This window comes from Solanum tuberosum, unplaced genomic scaffold, assembly GCF_000226075.1.
Source record: "Solanum tuberosum cultivar DM 1-3 516 R44 unplaced genomic scaffold, SolTub_3.0 scf00104, whole genome shotgun sequence".
NCBI classification, from domain to species: Eukaryota; Viridiplantae; Streptophyta; class Magnoliopsida; order Solanales; family Solanaceae; genus Solanum; species Solanum tuberosum.
Window position 1 is genome coordinate 60281 of NW_006239030.1, and position 12526 is coordinate 72806.

The following is a 12526-nucleotide window of genomic DNA, read 5'->3' on the forward strand; positions in this document are numbered from 1 at the left end:
CCCCCCCCCCGTTCCCCCCCCCCCCCCCCCCCCCTACTCTGTCAATGCCCAGTAGGCATTACTCCATCTCTTCCAACCAACCTTTTCGTTTTAAATGCTTGGGTGGGTTCATCTTGCAAGACACTCAACCTAAGTGGAAGTAAGAGCTGCAAGGAAATTTAGGAAATTGGAAGTATAACCAAAGAAAACTGACCCTCTTCTGGAGATATGCTTCACGTCCACGTAGCTGAAGATATTGCTGCAATTCCTCATAAGTAGAACCATTAGCCGCCAACAAATCAGGTGTCAAATCATTCAGCAGATAGCAATACCTGTGAAGGTCAAGTAGCTCAGAGTAGAATCGTAATATAACAGTACTATTCAGAATATGGGTGAAATGGAGGATAGGTGAGAAGAACTATGAGAACATGAAGCTCGCAACTGGTTACAGCACTCTTTAAATACCAAAACCTTTCCTTTGATTCACAAATACCGAAAAATGCATGAATTCATGAAAAAAAGACACAGTAAAGAGTCGTCACGAGATCATTACTGTTGCAGCTTTGAAATAAGCTTCTCAAGATCCCAGCTTTCTTTTGGAGCATCAGAACCAATATTTGCCTGTTACATTCAAACAGAAAAGAAAACAGTTGTAACAAATTCATATGCAAAAGAACTAACTTTTCGAGTTTGGAAATTAATAAATTTATGTACCTGCAAGATGTCATTCATTGTTAATTCAGCATATTCAATAAGGAGAGCTTGGAGGTCATCCGCTTCTAGGGCCCTTCTTCTCTCGGTGTATATCCGGTCTCTTTGGCTATTCAATACCTCATCGTATTCAAATAATTGCTTCCTGATGTCAAAAAAGTAATTTTCTACTTTCCGTTGAGCTTCATCGAGTGCTTTTGTCAACATCTTTGATTCAATTGGTAAGTCCTCCACTCTAAATGCTCTCATCATCCCCTGGATGTCATAAACATAATAATGTCTTACATGAAGAACCACAAAGTGGTCAAAATCACAGGTTCAAATCCCAACGTAGAAACAGTAGGTGATTGCTTTCCATCTGTCCAAACCTTGGTGGACATCATAAACATAATAATGTCTCACATGAAGAACCATGAAGTGGTCAATGGTCACAGGTTCAAATCCCAACGTAAAAACAATAGGTGATTGCTTTCCATCTGTCCAAACCTTGGTGGACAAAATTATATGGTATCTATATGGGTGGGAGGTAGCAAGTACTCCGTGGAATTAATAGACAGGTGAGTGCAAGCTGGACCCGCCACCGTTAAAAGAAAAAAACATAATATATGGAGCACATAATAAGTTACCTGAATCCGATCCCCACCAAATATACGGAATATGTTGTCTTCAAGACTAAGGAAGAAGCGGGAACTTCCAGGATCTCCTTGTCTACCACTTCGACCACGCAGCTTCGTGCATATAAATATTACAATCAAATCTTCAATGGAATGGTATGGACAATGGGATGAAAAGGCACTAATTGGTTTTGCACCAAAGTACTGCAATAGCAATGTCAAAATAGTACCTGATTGTCAATTCGCCGCGACTCATGTCGTTCAGTCCCGATCACATGGAGCCCACCAGACGAAATAACCTTTGCACGTCAAAATAAATAAATCGGAAGACTATCCAATCAAAGGGAAAAGGAGAAGACACTTTCTAGGGTATAAATGAATCGAACTGAAGGCCAGAGCTACTTTTTAAAGAAAAGCGATTCTTTTATACTGGAGTGAGGTAGAAGTTATGCGCCACAGAATCATATGTATGTTCAGTACATTTAAGCAGCGAAACAAAGAGAGGTTCATGCCGGTAATATATGAAATGGAAATTTCAGAAGTATACATATAGTTCGAAATGAAAGAGGAATACCCAAGATAATTTAAAAGATCACTAAACTACCTCCTTTTTCTCTTCCTCAGTGTAGACTTTATATTCTCCGACAATTTCTAGAAAAGTACTGCGTAGCTTTGCAATTACTTCATCTTGAACAGGACCCTGTGACATAAATTATCTGTTTTGAGTAATCTAAAACAATAGATTCTACTTATTTGTTTTGGCAAATATGCTTGAGTCATTGTATCTCTCCAAACAGTAGAAGGAAAATGTAAGAACGTATTTTTGTAGTTTGAAATATTAGGAAGGTGTTTTATCAAGTTGGATTTTGAAGAGCTTGGAATAATTAATATGCTACAATCTCAGCTTATTAATGATTTCCATTTTCATGTAGGATTTTCCTCTGTAAGGCACAACTTGCTATGGGCTAGCTATCCCCATTGGACATAAGAATCACTCTGCTTGTTTTAAAGTTTAGAATACCAACAGGCTATATCTCCAGTCCATGCCATATATATCTACTCCAATTTTTTTTCTCCTTGTCAAGACAGAGATAATGACAGTATAATAAATTCTTATTTTAACTTCACCTTTTCACAAGAATAAGACAATCGTTCCTCTGCTTCTAGTTCTGTCAACGATCTCGGACCCCACATTTTGACAGCAACTTCTACAGCTTCCTCAGCCAGCTTGGTCTTTTCTTTGGATAGTGTGCATGGAAATAGACTTTCACTAACCTGAATGATTATGTGAATATCAATTTCATAGTAATCACAACTAAAGAATATTTCTGAAGTTGCTTTACAAATCAGACTTGAACTAACCTTCCATGTCCTCTTTGGAGGAGGTTTCTTTACAGAGACGAAAACTCCTTCAGCTGGTCTGACAACTCTGCAACATTCATATTATTCACTAAACATTGTAATACTTTGAAGCAATGGCATATTGAAGAAAATAGTTCACATTAGCCCGGTGCTTACATCCATAATAGTATACACTATTATTAATTTTTCTAAATGACAAATTAATTAGGGAACAACACCAATTTCATATGCCACAAACTGCTATAATGAATACCAACATGTTCCTCTTGGGAGAAAAGATTTCTAATTCTAATGCAATAGCATTAAACTGTGCATATGTTGACAATTCATAAGAACAAAAATTATCCATGGAGCAACAACCTTGGCATTAATATTTCTCGCAACTTCAGTCTTGCCATGAATTCTGCATTACCACCAAGAATTATATCTGTACCACGACCTGCCATGTTAGTTGCAATTGTAACTGCACCAAGACGCCCACTCTGTGTCACAATCTCAGCTTCTCGTTCCACATTTTCTGGTTTAGCATTCAGAACCTTGGACAAACAATGTCTATTAAAAAATCTTTAGAGAATAACTAACTTGGGGCACTTGATAGTACCCAATATATGTTTAAAACAATATAAGAAAAATCAGCATGAAAAGGAAATCATAGTTTTCAAAATCCTCGCTTTCAAGTCATATTCAAACTTTAGAGCTCACCTCATGGGGGATCCCAGCTTCACGCAACTGCTCCGACAGTGCATCACTCTGCTCAACACTGGTTGTACCAACCAGTACAGGTCTCCCTATCTTATGCATTCTAGAAATCTCTACAACAACTGCTCTCCATTTGCCAGAAGTTGCGCGAAAGACTACATCGGAATCATCCTGGAAAAAGGGAAAAGAAGAAGCCAATATTATTCACAGATGAAAATTTCACATATGGACTAGTAACGATAAGAGCACATACATTTTCAGGTTGATATCCATGCCATTCATGAAAAAGTTAACAGTTCAATGTCTATTCTTCACAATCATTAAAAGACTTCTCCACTAAGATTGAGAAGAAGCCATATTGTAAAATCTATCCAAATAGTTGCTAACAGAATCAGACTAAAAACCTCAGTATTGGTTAACCACTATCAAGACAATATGGGCAACTTGCTTCCATCAATCTTCAGCTAGAACTCCCCTGCTCCCCAGAAAAAGGTAACCTACTGAGCTTGCGCAGCATAGAAGCTCACCATGATCTATGGAAAGTCAATAGCAGACAGAAGCCCCAAATATTTTGAAGTTAAAGTTCTTTGGTGATGAATAAATTCTTTGGTAGCGCAAAACACCTTAAGATTATCATACACTTGTTTTCATCTCATCTTGATTTTCTGTACCTTAAAAAATTCCATAGTTGGCACATTACATGTTTGCTTGATCGCCTCATTGAACACAATATTTAAATGTCAAACTTGTCTTTAATATTATCTTGAGAAAAAAACACAAAATGAAGAGTTGCTCGAGGTAGCAAGTGGTGAGTTGCTCAAAAATTGTGCCATAAAAGTAAAATATAATACCCTAAAGTTCCAATGACTTGTCATATATGCAAACAGAAGTGCCAATACCCACTATCCAGTATAGTTGAGATGGTGCAATTATCCCATACACCTATCTGTTGAAAATAATGTACTTCTAGGATATAACAGCTAATTGGAATAATCTGTTAATAGATTTCAAGATATGTGGCCTTCGTTTTACCTGCATGTGCATTAAACTTATGGGTTCTAATTGCACATTAACAGTCTACCTAATTTCCCCCCTCTAACATTACCTTCGGGTCATCTATGAATTCTCTCATTTACCTATTTTGTTAAGCTTGTTGTACTAACTTTCCCTAGCATAATAGAGCTACTTGGAATAATTAATACACTTCAAGCTAGACATTTAGCATACACTATACCTGTGTGCAGATAAAACTCTGTTTTTTCTCACACTAAAACAAATTCTTGGGGATTTTATTTTCTATTTTTTGAGGAAGGTAACATTTTCATATTGTAAAAGAAGACTGAACAAGTTGTGAAGCCACCCAAAAATTTAGAAGGGTGAGGCAAAAACAAGAAAAGATGCAGCAGCCTCAGATTTATATGCAATCTAAGACATCAAAAATAGGCTCAGCATCTTCTAAAAGTTCCTGTTTACACCAACAGTAGTACAAAACTAGACAGTTCATAGAGCTCCATTGTATACAAAGCATCTCTAGTTCCTTTCTTTCCACATTGTCCATCAAATGCAAACTGAGATAATTTTCCATCTCTCTTGTTGACTAGACAGATTCCCCTCTACACTCCAATTGTCTAATAAACCAGCCAACCCTTCCTGGCATTACCCATCTGATACGCCTCAAATTGATGAAAATTCTCCACAATTGGCTTGACCAGGGACATTGGAGAAAGAGAGGACCGATAGTCTCTGCATGCTCCCCACATAGGTTACATCTAGAACACAGCTGAAGGCCCCTTCTAGCTAGGTTGTCTTGGGTCAGAACTACCTCTTTGGCCAGCAAGTCAGCAACCATGAGAAATAGGCCACTTTGTATGGAATTTTAATTTTCCAGATTATTTTCCAAGGCCAACAATTCTCCTGATTGTTAATTATATTGAGTTCTCTATATGCTATCTTGACAAAGAACTTACCTTGACTATCACCTTGCCACCACATACTGTCCTCAGCTTCAAAAGTCCCTTTGAATTGTGCTAAGGTGTTGTAGAAGTCTACAACCCTGCTCACCTCCCAATCATTAAGGTATCTTCTGACGCTCAAATTCCACTCTTGTGAAGACCAAGCTTCTCCCACTAATGCCTCTTTTTTCTGGCATAGAATAAGGAGATCTGTATATGTATGCTGCAATGGCTCATGAGTCGGCCAAATAGGTCAGCCAAGTGTCTTTCCAGAAAGACACCTTCCTACCATTTCCCACCTTAAGAGAAGTCTTTCTCAATACTGTTGGCCATAGGTTCCTGATAGCTCTCCATACACTGACCCCATAAGGTGTATTCAATGGATTGGTAGTCCATCTATTACAGTGATTTTTCATCAGCAGCTAGCCTCCATTGTTCTTAAAGAACTGGAATACTCTCATTTGTACTTACCGCAATTTAGGTCTAAATGCTCTAAACCCTTTTGAGGTCCTTCCCAGCAACTAAAACACTTCGAGACATTGCTACTGTTTTCTTATTCATATTGTCATTTTCTCCCTCCCAATTCACCTCTATTGGTACTCTGAAGCAGTACATATAATGTGTTTCGCTTCTCAGTATCTCAAGCAACATAGGGATACACAAATTCCTAGCACAGCCTGGTAATTGTATAATGAAATTTTAAGGAGCATAGGAAGACATAAATTTCCAACACAACCTGTTAAGTTCAGAACAAAAACTACCATTCCACAGACTCAGCAAAAATACAATTTGAAATCACAATTTTTCTTTATATATCATCTCCAGCACCATCGAAATGCACAAGCTATTTGCTATCGCCTCTTATACATTGGAAGCTCAAAACCACAATGTTTCTTCTACCATCCCTGTCTTTAGCTCAATAAAACAGCACATTTACATTATCTCCTTCTTTTTCCCCTTTACACATTACCATCAATCTAGCACTCATTAGAAAGCCACCCTCATTTCAACATACTTGGTTGAAAAATACATTCCCTATATGGTCATTCAATTGCATACAGCATCATCACGAGAAATATCATGACTGGTGTTGACTCGAAACTTGTTTCACCGAATTACCATTGGATTCTTTGGCCAGGCCCTGAGTCCAAATAGATTGACCACTTTTCAATGCTCAGTCAATTATTCACAGGGCCAATTGGACAGCTTTGTGGCATAGGTCATCAGCTATTTGCCATAGCAGCTACATTTCAGGCAACAACATGCACACAGCGAGGGCAATAATTCTAACGTGCCAATTATGTTACTACCATCATATTCCTACTTAGGATACATAGACATATTTTACATGGAAAGTTGATGCATGTTGCAGCTAATTACCTCAGAGTTTCATGTTCGCATAATAAGAAAGAAAGCGTTAAGTGAAGAAAAATCATTAAAGCGGAAGCCTTAATAAGACTTACCTTTCTTATCATTGGCTTGTTTGTAGGCACCATAGTTACTTTGAGTTTGTAAATGCTCTCAAATTCTGCACTTTCTGTTGCAGCAGTGCCAGTCATGCCACAAAGCTTTGGGAACTACAAGCTCATCCAAACAAATATCACAAGTTTTAGCTCCGAAAATGACAGATATCGTTAAAACCCAGGACAAACTTAACAGAATGGGGATGTACTAAATCTGCCAAGGGAACCCACCTGGAGAAAGAAGTTTTGGTAGCTAATTGATGCTAAGGTTACAGTTTCATTTTGAATGGGTAGGCCTTCCTTAGCTTCCACTGCTTGGTGAAGTCCATCACTCCAACGTCTCCCCTGAAAACATATAATTGACTGTAAATGCGTATGTCGTTAAGAGGCTAATCACCAGCCTTCAGTTAGGAGATGCTAGATGACTTTGAAGAGCACCGCATGCAGGTTAGAGGAAAACATAAGCCTACAGTATTACAGATGTTGACAATACACTGACATTACGTTATGGGAATTATCTGTGCTAAGATGGGCAATTTCACATACAATGTTAAGACAAAAGTAGAATCATGTGGCTTCAGTACATGCAGATTCATACCTTTTACTGTAGTGCAACTTCAAAAAAAAAGTAACAATAACCTAATAAATAGAATACAATCCAATGCAATGAATCTGACAGCATTCATTGGCGATGACATGAAACAACCGAAGTACAAAACATGCAGTATGAGCAATTGATTAGTAGAGCTCATGTTAAAATAAAGGATAAGAACTTCTGGGCTAGTGACCAGACAAACTGCTGCCATCTTCTATTTTGCATCAGCACATCTCCCCACCCCATCCCACCCACCATGCATCCCATGAAAAAGGAGGATGAGGGTTACGCTGTCGCTCACTCTTACACATACCATGGCATGCTCATGTACCAGAATAGTGGGAGATGGGTCTCAATAAAATTTGCATCTAACAGCTTAATCAATGTTTTTCGAAATAGGAATGACACAATTGCACCCAAACATTATGCTATAAATTAGATATAGAACTTCTTTTAATTTCTTCAATTACTTATCTTGGTCAAACTAAAACACTTGAAGCAAATTAAGTCACCTGCATGACTCGGCCAGTGAACTCATCTACTATAAGAACCTCCTTCCCGCGAATGATGTAATTCACATCTTTAAGAAAAAGTTCTTTGGCTTTTATTGCATTCAAAATATATGATGCCCATTGTTGCCGCGGATCATACAAGTCTTTCACATCCAGAATTTCCTCAGCATCTGCATAACCCTGCTCTGTCAGTAAGACATTTTTTTGCTTCTCGTCAACCTGCAATTGCAGTAGGAGTATATAATTAAACTGGTTTGCAAATCGCAACAAACAAGAATATTATGTTCCTGTATGTACTTATTGTTTCGGGAGAGTAACCAAGAATATAAAGTCATAGCGGAAGATCCCTGGTCAAATGTCTAGCTAAATGAGAATTTCCTGCAACAGCTGAAATCCTATTGGTTAATGGATATATCATCTGGCAGAATTCAATCCTCACCGTATAATGAATATCTCGCTCAAAGGCAGCTGCTACCTTAGCAGCTTTATAATACTGATCACTAGGTTTTTCAGCAGGTCCAGATATGATTAGGGGAGTCCTGGCTTCATCAATCAGAATAGAGTCAACCTCATCAATCACACAGTAATTGAAATTTCTCACGACAAGCTCATCCACACTCTGCAGAGTAAACGACACAATCACTTGGCTAGTAATAAGTGGGAAATCCTGGTAACTTCAGAGCACATAGAACGTTAAGCAAAACATATCAAACTATAACAAAGTAAAAGATTTACTTTCCGTGGCAAGATTATCTCTCAGGTAATCAAAACCCAGCTCGCTATTAGTCACGTAAGTGATGTCACACAAGTAATTCTCCCTCCTTTGTTCACTTGTCATGTTCTCTGTCCCAATCAAAAATTAAGTTAGATTACTGAAAATCCTGCTCAGAAACTAGAACATTACAGATACTTCAAAATTCAAATTAGCATTCAAAGGTTAGCAATCGAAAAACTAGCATTCCAAGGTCAGCGATAAAAAATCAGCATTCAAAGCTAGTAAGAATACAAGATACTAGAGACTACAAAGGACAAATATGGCCCTTGACTCCTTGCAAGTAAAATATTGTTTTGCTACACTTCTTGATAATCTTAAGAAGAAAAAGTAAATCACGTGGACTACCCAAAAATATAAAGACAATAACAATAATATAAGATTTTAAAAAAAGTGATCATCGTGTCAAATGTGAAATATATTCAACCTTTTGAGTTTTATGGAAATGACACTGGAGGGAAGGAAAGGAAAAGAAGAACAAAAGCTAAAAGAATCAAATAATCACCATTACAAAAATTGAATCATGCAATATTTCGGTAAGTTCACTTATTCTTTGACTAAATAAAAACATAATTTACTTATATTGATTAACCAAAAAGGAACGCTACTCCTTCTGCTCCATTTCATCTGCAGTGCTTCCATTTTGGAATGTCCCAATCACGTTTAGTAGGAGTACCATTCTACTATAAGTTTACTTATCAACTTTCAAAAGTCTTGAGAATTTAGATTCACATAAATATTCAAATTTCTATAAAACTAACATTTCCAGTAATACTTTAAGATTCTCTTTCATCCAATATATAAATCCACCTTAAATTTCATGCCTCATCAAACTGTATCACTTAATTAGCATGGAGAGACTTTGTTAAATAAAATTAGCCCAGAAATATAAGGAGAAATTAGTGCGGAATTTAAACTGGAAATTAACTCAAAGAATATTTTGTTGAGCAACTGTTAGATTTTAAAACATAAAAAATATATAAGATATACAGTTTCTTTGAACATGGTATGAACTGATTATCGTCCCTGATTGTAGGTTAAATGTCAGAAAAACTAAGTGAAATAAAAAGTTATGACAGATATATGGCTTACAAACAATAAAATATGTCATAATAACAGAAAACCAGCACAATTTACAACACCTTAGACTAGCTATTCCTTTCTTTTTATTTGTCTCAGATATAGTTGTCATGTAAAGAAGAATATTGATATCTTACCAGAAAATATGAGCACAAAAGAGTCGCTCAACTCCAAATTTCAGACAATTGAGATACTGCTAAAGGCAAAAATATAACACTTGAGCGTGAAGAATAACATATTTCTATTGATATATGCATGCTTGACAGTATGTATTAGCAGGTTTTAAGTATAGATTTCCTCTTTCTTTTTTTTATCTTTTAAAGCAAGCGGACAAGTTTTTATTACTAAAATTTTACGTCAAGGATATCTCGTTAATTTTGTATTTCATACTCCCTCCGTCCCAATTTATGTGACGCCATTTGACTATGCACAAAGTTTAAGAAAAAAGGTAAGACTTTTGAAATTTATGGTCTAAAACAAACCTTAGACATTTGTGTGACTATAAATCATTTTACTAAGGGTAAAGGGGAAATTTTCAAAATTAAGTTGTTTCTAATTATATAATGGTGACATTCTCTTTGGGACAGACTAAAAAGGAAAAAATTTCACATAAATTGAGATAGCAGGAGTAGTTAATGGTCAGAGTGTCTCGTTAGCATGTCTTTCTATGAAATAGGAAATTCTGAAGATGTTTCTAATGTTATTGACTGGCTGTAACTAAAAGATCTTAGGGCTGTTGTAAGTATAAATTTTTGGAGGGGAACTACACTTTGATGTAGTATACCTATGGATATATAGAAGTAAATGTTACCTTTCTCAAACAAAAATAGTTTGATCCACAGGATTATACTCAGGATCGAGTGGTTTATCCATGTTCGGCTTGCTAGCACTCTAGATTATGACAGACTGGGTTGTTCTATGTGGATTTGTGGGATGACTTAAATACTAAGGGAACGGGTGGGTATAATCCCGATATTAGCATACAAGATGACCATTTCACCCTAACAACCCATGACAGTGTGTGGTGAGGGTTGGGTAGCTTTTTATATTGTTTTTTCTCCTTCCTCTCTCTTCTTCTTTCCACCGTGTGGCCCAAAGGAGCTTGCAACAACTCTCACCATGCACTGCCAATATGGTCTTCATCTCTCCAACACATTATTCTCTGGCAAGCCATCCATCTCTTGTATACAAAATGTATACAGAAGGTAGAGAATTTTAAACAATTAGTCAATGTCAGCTGGATTATTGTGTATGGCCCAAAATTATACAATTTTTTTTTAGTTCCTACGACCTTTCCATTTTTGTTTAAATATGGTAAACCCCACTCCTTCCTCATTGATTCACAATCCCAACCTTCTGGTAGGAAAAGAAGTGCTCTTGCTACTGGAAAACCTTTCTTGTCTTCCTTCGGACAATCTTCTATTCCTCCCTTTTCGTACTATACGAGAACAAAAGGAACCACTTCACTGCTCTCTTTCTATGTTTTCTTTTTCTTCTGAACTTCCACCCCTCATTTAACTCCAAACATAATCCATGAAATCCACCATAACATGCATAAATCAGGATTAAAACCACAAATGGTTGACATTTTACCCTGCTTTCTTGCATTCGACTGGTGTACATTCTTATTCTTATCAAATTCTCAGATATTAGTGTTCTTCCTGTGCTTCTGTAAACAAAGACACTTTTCTCAGTGCTTAGAGACCTAGACTGATCCTGCTAGAGAGTACTCATGTACTCATCAATGGATGAATTTGATTTCAACACACAAATGGATGAAACTTTACAGCTTCGATGTAGCTAATAGAAATAAAAAGTGATAGAAAGAGCTGCAAGCTTAAAGATAAAGAATGCTAAGATAAAAATAATTAAAAGAAGATCTACGATAGAGGAAGACACCGAAACATACGTTGGATGAGGCCAACTTTTAGCCCTAGAAAACGGGGAACTTGACCAACCCATTCACAATCTCGGCGTGCCAAGTAGTCATTGACTGTTACCACATGAACTCCTTTTCCAGTCAACGCATTCAAATAAGCAGGTAATATGGCAACAAGAGTCTTTCCTTCACCAGTCCTCATTTCAGCTATTTCTCCCTTATGGAGAACCATACCACCTATAGGAAAAAGAGAAAGAAAAAAGGCGTATCACTTGCACGATTATTAAATAATTGCTTCATTTTATATGAGACTGTTTCTTATATAATTGATGATGAACTAAGCAAACCGTGAACAAGAAAATACCATTTATATCACTAATTAAAGGAGAGTAAGATAGTTGAGGAAAGTCACTACATAAAATAGGAGCTTATGTCCTCAATCACACTCTATTGTTCTTATTTTTTTTTCACAGATACAAATCATGTGCAAACAAAAATGTGGTACTGATACGAATGCTCCTTTAAAGACTTACTCTAGAAGAAAATATAGGCGAGCAGCATGTGGAGATAATCTATCTTAGTTTATCTATCTTACCTTCTTGGTTTTAAGTAGGATAAAATATATAAGCAGTAATTATCTATAGTAGTTATAAAGTAGAAGTTATTACTAGCAGGCAGCAGCAGTTATTTACAGCAGTAACTGTTTCTATCTATCTGTTAGGAGTTATTTGTGTTTACTATAAATATTTGTATTTTAGGAGAATTCTAGGAAAGGAAATATATTATTATGTCTTTATATCTGGAGATTTGTCCACTCCATACGGACATTGTTATTGGTTAATGCAGTGTTTAAGATTCTTGCACTTTATTCAACCAGTAAAGTTTCATTTTCACATCAGTTTCTATCA

General features: G+C 36.6%; 1 protein-coding gene across 1 annotated transcript in view; it reads right to left on the bottom strand.

Annotated features, from left to right (window-relative positions):
• Nucleotides 1–12526, bottom strand: part of LOC102584946 (protein translocase subunit SECA1, chloroplastic) — an 18254-nt gene that overhangs the window by 2774 nt on the left and 2954 nt on the right. Inside the window, exons 3-18 of the mRNA XM_006349080.2 lie at nucleotides 11649–11855; nucleotides 8627–8730; nucleotides 8327–8506; nucleotides 7888–8106; nucleotides 7012–7125; nucleotides 6781–6894; nucleotides 3369–3536; nucleotides 3027–3202; nucleotides 2667–2733; nucleotides 2433–2579; nucleotides 1909–2004; nucleotides 1535–1603; nucleotides 1317–1418; nucleotides 694–945; nucleotides 533–600; nucleotides 194–311 (exon numbers count right to left, since the gene is read on the bottom strand). Coding sequence (XP_006349142.1) covers nucleotides 194–311; nucleotides 533–600; nucleotides 694–945; nucleotides 1317–1418; nucleotides 1535–1603; nucleotides 1909–2004; nucleotides 2433–2579; nucleotides 2667–2733; nucleotides 3027–3202; nucleotides 3369–3536; nucleotides 6781–6894; nucleotides 7012–7125; nucleotides 7888–8106; nucleotides 8327–8506; nucleotides 8627–8730; nucleotides 11649–11855 — 2201 coding nt within the window. The remainder of the gene's footprint in view (nucleotides 1–193; nucleotides 312–532; nucleotides 601–693; nucleotides 946–1316; nucleotides 1419–1534; nucleotides 1604–1908; nucleotides 2005–2432; nucleotides 2580–2666; nucleotides 2734–3026; nucleotides 3203–3368; nucleotides 3537–6780; nucleotides 6895–7011; nucleotides 7126–7887; nucleotides 8107–8326; nucleotides 8507–8626; nucleotides 8731–11648; nucleotides 11856–12526) is intronic.